The sequence below is a fragment of the Chelonoidis abingdonii genome, chromosome 3 (assembly GCF_003597395.2).
Source record: "Chelonoidis abingdonii isolate Lonesome George chromosome 3, CheloAbing_2.0, whole genome shotgun sequence".
Taxonomy (NCBI): domain Eukaryota; kingdom Metazoa; phylum Chordata; order Testudines; family Testudinidae; genus Chelonoidis; species Chelonoidis abingdonii.
Window position 1 is genome coordinate 108,588,458 of NC_133771.1, and position 13,224 is coordinate 108,601,681.

General features: G+C 38.9%; 1 protein-coding gene across 1 annotated transcript in view; it reads right to left on the reverse strand.

The window, feature by feature from the left end:
- Positions 1-3,039: 3,039 nt before the first annotated feature.
- MAP3K5 (mitogen-activated protein kinase kinase kinase 5) overlaps positions 3,040-13,224 on the reverse strand; it is a 165,180-nt gene continuing 154,995 nt past the window's right edge. Inside the window, exons 26-30 of the mRNA XM_032770078.2 lie at positions 11,718-11,961; positions 9,033-9,145; positions 7,265-7,377; positions 4,900-4,976; positions 3,040-3,770 (exon numbers count right to left, since the gene is read on the reverse strand). Of these exons, the coding sequence (XP_032625969.1) occupies positions 3,710-3,770; positions 4,900-4,976; positions 7,265-7,377; positions 9,033-9,145; positions 11,718-11,961 (608 nt within the window). The 3' untranslated portion in view covers positions 3,040-3,709. The remainder of the gene's footprint in view (positions 3,771-4,899; positions 4,977-7,264; positions 7,378-9,032; positions 9,146-11,717; positions 11,962-13,224) is intronic.

The following is a 13,224-nucleotide window of genomic DNA, read 5'->3' on the forward strand; positions in this document are numbered from 1 at the left end:
AGCCCTTTCCTGAGTGGTGGGTGACCCCACTGCACCTAACTCCGTTCTGCAAGAAAAACCGAAGCTGCCTGACTCCAGGTACTGGGTTCCCTTCAGTGAGATCCCTAAGCAGAGTTAGATGCCTATTTCCAACAAAGGGGCGGTGCTTAGTATACACTCCCCTCCTCTACATCTCCCACTGGCTAACTTAGGCAGACAGCTGCCTACTGTGTTGGCCTTTGTAGGTAACATTCTTAGGAACCTCTCTCTCCCCATGCATTGTATAGGGAGCTAGGTGCCTAACTTGGCTTTGTGGATCATAGTGTTGTTGCTGTGATTTTCTAAACACCTGAAAGTTAGGGAGCTTGACATTCAGCTAGAGTGACCAGATAGCAAGTATGAAAAAAGAGGGCTGTGGGGAGATAATAGCTGCCTATATAAGACAAAGTCCCAGATATCAGGACTGTCCCTATAAAATCAGGACATCTGGTCACCCTGCACTCAGCAGTGCAATGCCTAAGTCCCTTCATGGATCCCACCCTAATTACCGGGAATCTTAATGCAGAGTTTTAGCTTCTGAACCTATACAAGGTCTTAGTTCTTCCACCTTTTTAAATGAGTACAATGCAATAATTTCATCTGGAGGTCACAAAGGCATGGAGAGATGTAGTGGAGTACTGTTCTGAGAGATATAGACAGCTGTAAATGGGCCGGGGCGGTGGGAAGAAGTCACCACAGATTGCAGAAGAGATATCAAATTGCAGAAGAAGATTGCAGGAGAGATATCTCTCTCACACACATGCACATAAACACATATGCACACACAATTCTCCTGCCACTGACACAAATGATGAAATAAACATAAATCTTCTTCACAACAAACAGCCATCATACGTTACAGCAAAATGCCAGTCAGTACCAAAATTCTCCTAGTCCTTTACTCGTAGCCTCATCTAACAACTTGTTAATTTCCTCATCCTTTTATTATATGAGGGAGGAGCTACTTATGAGAAGCTTCAAATCAAAAAAACAGACTCAAAGGAGTGGACTATGAACCATAATTTAAACTGGAGTCAAAGTACAGTAAAGAGGAACAACCGGATGTTGACACAGCTGTCAACAAATTGGGACAGATATTATCCTTGCTTCCGGAAAAAAGATTAATCATTATATATGATAGTTGAGATAAAGATATTGAATCGCAATTGGAGAGAAAATATGGGTGAAATCCTGGCTCCACTGAAGTTTAATGGCAAAACTCCCATTGACTTCAGCAGAGCCAGGATTTCACCCCATGTGTATTTAATACTATCAAATTTATTAGAAATTTCGTAATGCTATATTAAGAATTTGTAGAATTCCTTGTGCATATGAAAGACACTGACACTTTACAAGATAAAGTTGTGTTGTACACATTCAAAGGCTATAACTTTGGAAATAAGTTGCTATAATTATATGCGTTCCTCTTCTCTCCAGAGAGTACAGTGGTAGTGAACATGGCCCACTGCTTCACTCTCAACGTATGGGCCTGCAGTCAAGTAAATTAGTACCATTCTCAGATGCAGCAACCACTACTCACTCATATTTCTTGTGGTGAACTGTAAAGGCCTACTATAAAGAAACACTCTGGGACATACAGAGATGAGAGATGTTTGAGGTCTCAACTGTTAGGGAGACCACCTCTCTCCCAATGTACTGCCAAGACCAGCTGGGACCCTTCTCATCCTCCTGCTTATTACCATAAACTACGTTTAAAAAATACAGATAAAGGAAATAAGGTAATAAAATTACACAGCGCAACCTGAAAAAAGTCTAAATCAGAGGTTTCCCAACCATAATCAGTGAAGAACTGACTATTTAGAGATTGCCATATTGTTGTCATCTTACTTCCAGCAGGTGAATTAAATTAAGACAGTTTAAAAAAGACATTTTCCTAATTTTACTTTTTCACATAAACAATTGTTGTAGTTGCCTCAATATATGTTGCTTTTGTCCTTGCACAACATATCCTCTGCAACTGATCTTTGCACTGTTTAACTAGGAATTTCTAACTAATTCTGCCTCCTGCTGTTGTAATATTATAAACTGCTTAAAATTAACTATGTAGCCCCAAACATAGCAGCAATTCAGTGATGGACTGAGTTTCCCCACGTGTATAAATTTATAAATGTGTTTGTAAAGCCCTTTGGAGTGAAAATGCTACTGTATATAAAGTATTTCATGTACAGAACTTTTTGTGGTGCAGAGGGACAACTTTGATTGATTTTTTCAAAGTCAGCATAGATAACCTAGCAATGAGTTTGCTGCTGTCCAGATAGATATGTACTGATATATTTATAAGGCAGTTTGTTACTTTGTGTTTAGAATAAGTAGAAAAATTATTCCATTTCCTTTGAAAAAAATCTGTGATCCATCACTAAGCCTTCAAAGGTCAGGGCATAAACCATGCATTAACTACTTAGAGTTTTGGTCAAGTTCCTTTCTATTCATCTTATTCCACAATTGTGCAGTGTAGGCTTTCCAGCAACAGCCTCAAAAGCATCTAGTATTGGGAGCAGATGGACCACTGGTCAGGTCCATTATAGCAATTTGCTATGTTCCAAACTGTCAGTGGAGGAATATTGTCCATTTTCATGATTTATGGGAAAGATACTTTGCATAATCAAAAGGCTTTCAGAACAGAATAAATACCCCAAATGATTTTCCAACTAACAGTTTGTGGCTAGGGAGCTGAAAGTCCCCTTCTTACTGACTATAGCTAGTCAAGCTGTTTATTAAACCAGCTGGAGCATTGGGTGAAGAGTTTTTTCTGTCCTGGAAAAATGTGGATGCTGAAATTAGACGTAGTATGTGGAAAAACAGAATGAGTTTGTAATACATTGTTGACCAAGGCAGAAGAACAGTAACTCTAAGCATCAAGTCACTTTAGTACGAGAAGGTTTCCTTAATATTCCGCCTAAATTTTCCATGTAGATTTGTCTCATTACTCCTAGCTATACTGCATGTATCACATTTTGAACTATTATTTTTAGAAGCTCTTAAATAAGGAAAGTATCACAATTGTATCCTTAGATTCTTTATTTTTAAGAATGTATGTTTGTATGTCACAATAAATAGCTTTAGAACAAGCTAACATTACTATGGTTCAGGCATATACAACTGGTACAGTTCAGTAGTACATAAACAACTCTAAAACAAATGTACTGTAGACCAGGGAACTTAAGTTACCAAAAATAAACAATATTAAAATTTATATAGGGCAGTAAGTAAAAACAATTACCTTTAGGTTCTGCACACTAAAACAAAAAAATGTAAGCTTTACATGATAATTGAAATTATGAAGTTCTACTACGGATTATTATGGTATATAACAAAAGAAGAATAAACTTGAAAGGTTGTCACATTTTGGTTTTGTTCCAGTGATGCATAATCACATGAAATCTTACATAGGTTTTGTGTAAATTACGATCTGGTTACTTTATCTACAACAGATTTTAAGATTGAAAAAAAAAGCTTCCATGTAAAATCATTTAAAACAAAAATAATGTAAAAGGGTGTTTACAGACTTCTTAGAGGTTGTCGGAGTAAATGCAGTCAAGAACTGCAGTGTTTTTAACATTGGTAAACAAATACTGGATAAAGTGCAACACTCTTTCTGGCAGCAAACCTGCTCTGTGCTGTAGAAAATCTCTAAATCTCTACAAAGTAGTAGAAACTGATTTAGCCAGCATCAAGCATGTTTCTCTCGAAAATCACTGATGGCCTTCCAGAGTGTACATAGCATCCCTCCTCTGTAAAAGAAAAACCATAAAGATGCTTAGCTTAAAAAAACTGGACTTCACTTCCGTAGTATCCTGATTCAGGTACGCTTCGATTCAAGCCATCCCGTAGTGCTAGTAATACATTCATTGTACTCATTAAACACGGTAAAAACACAGAGAAATCAAATATGAAATACTAAAACACAAAATTAAATGTGAATAGCATTTTTGGTTATAATACAAACTAAAAGAACTTCTCTAAAGCTCACAGAAGTGAATACAAAGACTGCCACTGACTTCAATAGACTTTAAATAAGACCATAAGCACTGCCTCCAAATATGTATTTCAACTGAATTGAATGGGAGTTTTGGCTGAATTAGTAACTGGAGCCAATATGCTTAAAAATTAACAGCCAAAAATTATCCATAAGTGGCAGCTATAATTGGTGAATCTCTGTTGATGTCAGTGGAATTACTCCTTATTGACATTGGTATAAACGCATAACTGTCCTCCCACTGAAATCAATGATCAAATTAATGTAGTATTAAAGAGAATCAGGCCCTCATTGTTCAAAGGCTAATTTGAACATAACTAATAAATGTTACATACTATCCTTATTAATATAATGAAACACTAGAGTATGAAATCTTACTACTTGTCCATATTTTAATATCTAGCTAAGATGACTGAAGGCAAGAGAGACCTGCTATAACTGTGTGCATTGCTTCTAGTCAAATCCAATTTCTACAGGCAAACTTGGTATGATTATGTAACAGTTTAGTGGCAGTTGCATCATTTTCAGACAGATTCTGTGGTTTATTGTTCTCAAAATGTTAAATTATCTGTGTCTAAAATTGTTTATATAAAGCAACACTCCATAGGGACCTCTCTCCAAGCAAGTCTTTTGCTTCAGCTAACATGAAGAATAAATTCTTTCAAATAACAAAATCAAACTAAAACATTTTAAAATGTTTAATCAGTACATATTCAGAGTGTCTCTGTAGAAACCCTGAAAACTAGATTTTGTAGTGTTCATTTCACATAGGTAAATTTCACACCTTAAGAATGCCATTCATAATTTTCTATTTCTGTAGTTTCATAACACAGACTACCTCTATATTTCAGCTTTGTGAGATTAAAAAGAAGGTGAAATGTTACCTTAGTCTCAGGCATTTCAGATCATCTCGTGTAACGTAGCAGAGAACATCCATTAATGTGTAGTCTTCTGCCAAAAACTTGGAGGGAGGGAAAAAAGTCCTAATTGAAAGTTAGGCTACTTTTGTCAGATATATCCATTTATTCTAAGATTTATATATAATATAGCAGGGATCAGCAACCTCTGGCACGCGGCTTGCCAGGGTAAGCACCCTGTCGGGCCTGGCCAGTTTGTTTACCTGCCGCGTTCGCAGGTTTGGCTGCTCGCGGCTCCCACTGGCTGCAGTTCGCCATCCCAGGCCAATGGGGGGTGGCGGGAAGCCGCAGCTAGCACATCCCTTTCCTGCGCCGCTTCCCACCGCTCCCATTGGCCTGGGACGGCAAACTGTGGCCAGTGGGAGCCATGGTCGGCCGAACCTGCCAATGCAGCAGGTAAACAAACTGGCCCAGCCCGCCAGGGTCCTTACCCTGGCAAACTGCGTGCTAGAGGTTGCCGACCCCTGTAATTAGGACATGAGCCTGCATTCCTTATGTACCAAAACTCCCTTAAATCAAATTCTGAGTGCAGAAGGAATACAAGACTGGTCCAAAATATGGTAACTGTGTTGCCAATAAAGGGTTTGATGCTATTGTTTTGTTTATATGTAGTTTTTGTCTAACTTATGTTTTGTAAATACAATGAAAATACCTCATCTTTATACGGGATGTTGAATGTTTGCATGTCAGAGTATATATGTTTGAATTGATCCTAATTCTGTAGTTCAGATTCTTTTGTCTTGTTTTGTTAATAGGCAGTTCTATAGAGCGCACTATAGCTGAGTACCTCGGACTTTAATTAATTAATTCTAAACACTCCTGGGGATAGGGGAGTTGGGAGGTAGGTTGGTATAAATATCCCATTTCACCAATGGGGAAAGAAACACACAGAGAAGTTAAGGCCTTTGTTTTCAAAACTGACCTCTGCACTTCAGGTGCTTCAATTTTTGTGTGATTAACTTTAAAACACCATGGGCCTGCTCCTCAAAAGGGGCTAATCAGCCACAGGTCTTCACTGAAGTCAGCTGAAGTTCTAGAATGCTCAATGTCTCCAAGGCTCTGTCTTCACACAAAATAGGTGTATATGTTTTCATATCAAGATAGCTAGTTCAATGTAAAATCCTAGTGGAGACAAGGCACAGGTACCAGTAAATTTTATCTTGATGTATCTAGTCAAAGTCAACCTCCATTGCTCCTGAAGTTTACAATTAGGCTTTACTGCAATCAACAGGAGTTGCTGGAAGAGGTGCAAAGATGCTTAGGAATTAGGAAGCCAATCAAAATGTTTTTAGTTAACTGGAAAATGTGTTTTATTGTATCAAGCTAGTTCAGGGGTGGGCAAACTATGGCCCGTGGGCCAGATCCGGCCTGCCAGCTGTTTTAAGATGACCTTCAAGCTCCTGCTGGGGAGCAGGGTTTGGGGCTTCCCCCACCTTGACGCTCCAGTCGGGGAGCAGGGAGAGGGGCCGCTCCATGCAGCTCCCAGAAGCAGCAGCATGGCCCTAATCCTGCTCCTATGTGTAGAGGCAGCCAGGGGGCTCCGCTCTGCATGCTGCCCCCACCCAAGCACCGCCCCTGCAGCTCCCATTGGCTGGAATCTGCGGCCACTGGGAGCTGCACGGGTGGTGCCAGTGGCTGGGGCAGCATGCAGAGCTGCCTAGCCGTGGTTCCGTGTAAGAGCCAGAGTGGGGACATGGCCACTGCTTTCAGGAGCCACTTGAGGTAAGCACTCCCTGGAGCCTGCACCCCTGAGCCTCTCTCCGCACCCATACCCCCGCCCCAGCCCTGATCCCCTCCCTCCCTCCGAACCCCTCAGTCGCAGCCCGGAGCACACTCCTGCACCCCAAACTCCTCATCTCCAGCCCCACCCCAGAGCCTACACCCCCAGTCAGAGCCCTCACCTCCCCCCCGCACCCTACTCCCCAGCCTGGAGCCCCCTCCTGCATCCTGAACTCCTCATTTCTGACCCCACCCTGGAGCCTGCACCCCCAACCAGAACCCACACCCCAACCCCAATTTTCTGAGCATTCATGGCCCACCATACAGTTTCTATTCCCAGATGTGGCCCTCGGGCCAAAAAGTTTGTCCATCCCTGAGCTAACTACATGAATTAAAAGCAAGAATAGACTTTTTATGATGGCCTTTCTATTCTTCACCCTTCCCTTGTCCCTCCACCCCCAACCTCATCTCCTTCAAAAGGTGTAAAAATCATTCCAAGATTTTTGCTGGTATAGAAATAATTCCAAGGTTTTTGCTGTTTTTTTCCGCACTAAGTCCTAGAAAAATGCACTGCTACTGTATCACACACATACCTAAAAAAAATCTTTCCTACCCTATTTATAGTATCTTCATCAGCTCCATGAACTCTAAGCCAGTTTATGAGATCAGAATCTTCAACCCCTGTGCCAGAAGGATTAAGGTGACAGACAGACAGTCCAGGGATATCTAGATCAAATATTTAGAAAAAAAGGTTAGGTCTTTTCAAAGTGTCCTCTTCACAATTTTAAATAGAGAAGCACTGTCTTCAGTGACCTTTCCTACCCTTTCCACAAAAATGGGACATGCAAGTGCCTCTACAATGAAGGATAGAGAGATCAAATCCTGCAGTATTTACTCGGGTAATATTCCCTAGAGCACTTAAATGTAGTACTGTTTCAAAAAAGCACTACATTAAAGCACACTAGGGAACCTCTAATGCCAGGGTCTACAAAGACCAATTAGTGAACAATGCATTAGTGCATTTTTGGAAATGACCTCCCCGTAGTCCATACTATTGCTACGTGTAGTCAAGCCCTTAGATGCGTGCAACCATTTCTGGTGTTTTGCTGGTGTCTCTTGGATAAATATGGATTTCTTTTTTTTTTTAATTGGGAGTGTTTTATCAGTGTTTATTAGTTAAAACTAAAAATCAGAAGCCCAAGGTATAAGGCACTCTTATGCCAATACATCTGCATCTATACTTGGGTTGTAATAACTATCCTGGTATGATTTAAATTGGTAAAGTGGTACAATCTCTGTGTGTAGACAAGGCCATAGACAAGACTCATACTGCCCTCAATGTGATTTTACCTGAGTAAGGCTTCAGGACCTGGAGCTGTACTATTTTTATAATCCCTGTTTTGCCAGGGTTTCCACTCTGCTATAGAAATGCATTCCATGCTAAAATGTGCAAGGGCCTGCACCCCTACTATAAATAAGATTTCTATTGTTTGATTGATTTTTAAAGCTTTTGCAGTAGTCTCTCTCTCTCTCTCAAGTATGGCTCTTTTCTCTTGAAAGTGGGACATGATCCTCTAAGTCCCTCACAGGTCTCTACTGATCCCTCCTCTATTTTTTCCATTTATTGTTCTCTTCCTCAGTGCCCATGTAAGGAGCACATAGTTTTTTGACAGCAAAGATCTGGACTCTTCACTTCTGAATCAACCAGTAAAGTTGCTGCACCTCTTCAAGGGAGTGAACATGATAACTTAATGAATCCGTATGCTGCAGTTAAGAAACAAAAGGTGAAATCCTGGCCTCATGGAAGCCAATGGCAAAATTCCGACTGATTTCAACATGACCAGGATTTCACTTACAATTACTAGATAAATTATGCACAATGCTATTCTAGAACTCCGGCCCTTTAGCTCCAAAAACATCGGGGCTTCTTTAGCTAAAATAATTCTCGAATACCTGGTGTTGATAATAAGTCAAACACACACACACACACACACACACACACACACACACACACACAACACACACATCCCAGACACAACACACACACACACACACAACACACACACACACACACACACCACACTACACACACACCACACACACACACACCACCCCACCCTTCCCTCCCTAGTAATGTATAACCACAGATCAATAGTATGATGTGAGTTATACAACACTTGCTTTTACTGTGCATATAGAAACAAATGAAGTAACTTATTTCTACAGCATACTTGCTTGATTCTACACAGTCCTGGCTAGGAGAAATGTGGTGAAAGATCTTTACTGATGCTGGGCCAATGAAATACAAAAGTTTGGCTGCCACAGCCTTCTTTTGTAGTTGCTGTGTGGAACAGTTTCTTTTGAAATCTCTACTCACTCACCTACTTGCTGTGACCTAAGCTTCAGGTTTTTGATCTCTTGATCCTTTTCTTCTATAGCTTGATGCAAAAGGGCGTGAAATTCTCTCTCCTTCTGCACTAACTCTTCTAGTAGCCTGCAGGGGGGAAAAAAACATGAATTTTTAAAATTTAATTTTATGTTTTCAACCCTAATACACATGTAAAAATATAAATATCCAGTATTTTAGTTCTACAGTTTGGGCCTTTCAACAAAACTAGTTTGAAGCATTCATAGCAAATAGGAGCTGCACAGAAACTTTCAGTGAAGCTTCAGCAACTCAGCATTCCTACTTAACTAAGTCTGGTTCTTAAAGAAAAAAATAAAAAAAGCAATTGGGTAATGTGTTCAGCTATGGAGGAAGGAGTGTCATCGAGGTCAAAACCATTAATGGACATAGCGCTAAGTTGTGTCTTCAAGACATTACCCTTCATAAGGCGCAGGGCTGCTATACCTACCCCAGCAGGAGCTCCTGAAAGCACGGCATTAAAGATAGATGCAGCTGGAGTGTGGCCACAGCTATACTTCTTGAAGGGGTGTAGCACACATTGCCTTCCAATGGGAGCAGTCCCTCCCTGCCCTCTTTGTAGAGAACAACATTGCTGTAAATTTTAGCCTAGATCAGTCCTTGCACTCCAAGTCCAGAGACTGGCTTTGTCCCCAGTCCTCAGTAGGTTTAAAGGGTTGGTGGTCATCTCCCTGCATCTTCTCCTAAATCTTAATCTTTTAGGATAAGATCTATTTATTTTAGAGAGGATTGACTAAGTGGTGTCATGATGAATCATGTAAAATTAATATCTACAGAAGGTCAATTAATACTTCTATTTAACCTCTCTCATAATGCAAACACAAAGGGAAACCCAAAGGAAGTCAAAGGCAACAAAGTTAAAACTAATAGAAGGAAATAACTAACACGAGGCACCGTTAATCTGTGGAACTCATTTGGGCAACATATTGTTACAGCAAAGAGCTTAGTAAAATTAAAAAAATAAGACATCTGAACACTACACAGTTACAATAGATAGGATGCAAAGAATATAAATTATACTTTAGAGCATAAACCTACTCCACTAATTCCCTGAAGTTCGGAAGAAACTTTCCCCAAACTTTCCCTTGGAATGTTAGAGTATAATTGTCTATTATAGGGGTTTTACATCTTTCTCCAAAGCATTTGGTGCAGGCCCCTGTCAAATATGTGATAGTGGATTAGATGGACCATTGTTCTGATCCTAATAGTACATATAGTTTATTCCTCACCCATTCACCTGTGTTGAAAAATGTATCCATGGTCATTTAAATAGTTTACTACTTTTTGCCTTGCAAATGACTGCCATATGCTGCTTATGCTAACAAAGCTTAAATAAATATATTTATTTAAGGGGAGTTTTCCATATAACTTATGGAAGGTGGTATTTTTGTATCTAATTATCATGACAAAGTTTTTGGTTTTGCATGTAAGAGCAGCATGTTGCTCACACCTTAATTTTTTAAAAGAAAAACCAAAGAAACTAACAGTACATCTTTCATCGATTCTTAGAGTGAAAGGAATGAAACTTTATTCTGAATAGTAACATGTTGTTAGGATGCCACTCCCCATCAGAAACTTGGGCAGTAACGTGTGACCGTCTTAATCAGTTTTTTTTAAATTCCTTCGCTTAATGGAGATTGCAGAGGTTTTTGTATGAGGACTTCTGAAGTATATTGTCATTGTATTATATACGGCAAACAGAATATGTCTTAACTATGTATTTATGTAAAGATGAATATATTACATTGCAATATGAGAACTCACAAACGACATATACTCTAACAAGAAAAGGCAGAGCACTTTAATGCGAACAGGTAATTCAAGTGATGCTGAGTTACTAAAAAGCTTCTTTTGTCTAAAGACCTCAAATCAAGCTGAATCACACTGAGTTTCCTAATGTGCTTGGAAATGAAGTGTCATTGCCAAACATTTGAATTTAATCATCTGTATAAAGGATTATAAAGAATATTCCAGCACCACAAGATTTGTCCTATCACAATACAGTGTATATACACATTTTAAAATGTACAGACATATTTTTCAATTAGTTCCTAAATCTGTATTTTCAGGCCTGTTTTTTTTTCATAAGGCCTTACTGTTCTCTACATTCAACTATCTGAAAGAAAAATTTGTTTTTTTAAACAATTCAGCATCCTAGGGCTCAATCCTGCTGTAGTGAATTCTGCATGCAAAACAAGACAAATGACAAGACTGGGCCCAGTTTAATTGTGCAGTGCCCCTGTTCACCAGCTTGGATTTGTTCCCTGGGAATAACTAAAAAAAAGAATAATGACTTCTGCTTTTATGGAACCAAAATGTGTCATTTAACCATGAAGCATGAAAGACAGGAATAGCAGAACCTTGGCAACAAGTTTAATAGTCAGTTAAAAACGGAGCACTCCTGAAAGCAAGATGTACACTCATTTTTGTCAGCAGTGTACTGAAGTGAATAAGCCTGAAATAAATGATATGGATTTTTCCAAGCTCAGAGTTACAAATTACTGTGTTTCATCAATTAAATGAGAAATGCACTGTATTATGGATTATCACAGCTGTCAGATTTGGAGAAACTATTTAAGAGTAAAAGAAAAAAGCATCAACCATAACAAATACACTTGGATCCCTAGAAGTCTAGACTTACCTATTTGTCTCTAATTTTAGCCTTCCTAGTTGAACAGTCAGTGATCTATGAGCAGCCTGGGAATCGTGGGACACTGTAGAACTGAGTGTGCTCACACCTGAGGTAGCTATAGCATCTTCTATGACAATGCAAGGCCGTTGAATATTTTGATTCTGAGGCCGTTCATCATGATCTTCTTCAACTTCTATGTCATCCTGATCTGCTGTATCACTTTCAGATGCAAGACTAAAGTGTGGCCTCAGTTCTATTAGAAATAATGTTCATTATTAATAATCACAATAATAAAGTCATATTTAAATAATTATAGCTCATCCTAGAGTTTTGATTAAACCATGGCTGAAAAATTCGCAGCAAAAAGTTGTAATTGTGTTTCCAAAGGGTTTAAAAACAGCTTAAAAATGCTGCGATGGTTTAGTACATTTTGACCATTAGTTGGCTTCTGATGATCATTTACAATCTCCAAGCAGTAACAATCTATACTTATTAATAGGATTCCAGATTTCGCTAGTATTTTTGTCATAAACCATGCAGAAATCCCAGAATTCACTGTGTGTGCCACATAAAGCAAACAAGGTGCAATACCTGCTCAAAGTTTGCAACATAATACGCTTGCATTTCTCTCACACAAGGCCGCATTCAAAACATACTGAAGTCAATGGGAGTCTCTCTGTTAACTTCAATAGTCTTTCGATCAGACCCTTAAAACTAAAAAACTCCTCTAAACACACTATGTAATGGATTTTAATGTGAATAAAACAAAATTCTGTAGGCAAGTGATTTGGCTAAAGTGTTGGCTTCAAACATATGTCTCAAATCTTTTTTCTTTATTTTGCTTTTCAGATTTACAGTGGAGTATTTGTTTTAAAGCCAATGGATTTGGTTAAATACAGTACAGAATAAAAGTCAGATGTTAATTTTAAGTATTCTGATATATTCTGTTTTCCTTTTCTTCCTCTGTCAACATCACTCTAGCTTCTAATCTTTATTTTATATTTATTCTTGTTTTCGCTCCGATTTTAAATGGCTCCCTGGGGTATTCATTCCAAAGGTTGTCACTATTTGTATGAAGCAGATTTAGCTACTTTTTTCCCTTCTCTTTTATACTGTTTATGTTTTGAAACAGAGCAATAGCTTTTGAGATTTTAGGTTAAAGCAACAGTACCTATTAATTCCACTACCACCACCTTGGATTTACATTATATCCATCACGCGATGGATGCAGTCTTACATCTTCTAAATGCTCACTGCAGCTGCACACGAGATTGAAGGCTTTAGGGATTTTTCTAAAATAATCCCCAAATCTCTTTCCTGGTCACTAAACTGGAGCACTTTCTGTACAGCAAACATTTCCCTTCTTTATTCTTTCTCCTCAGCTTATAATTTTTCATACATCTGACCTGAACTACATTTTTCAAACTCTTAAATTACCATAAATTCTATACTTGGGGGCAGGGTTCCTATTCTTCCAAATTTAGCATTATCTGCAATTAGGATTATTTTACTTACC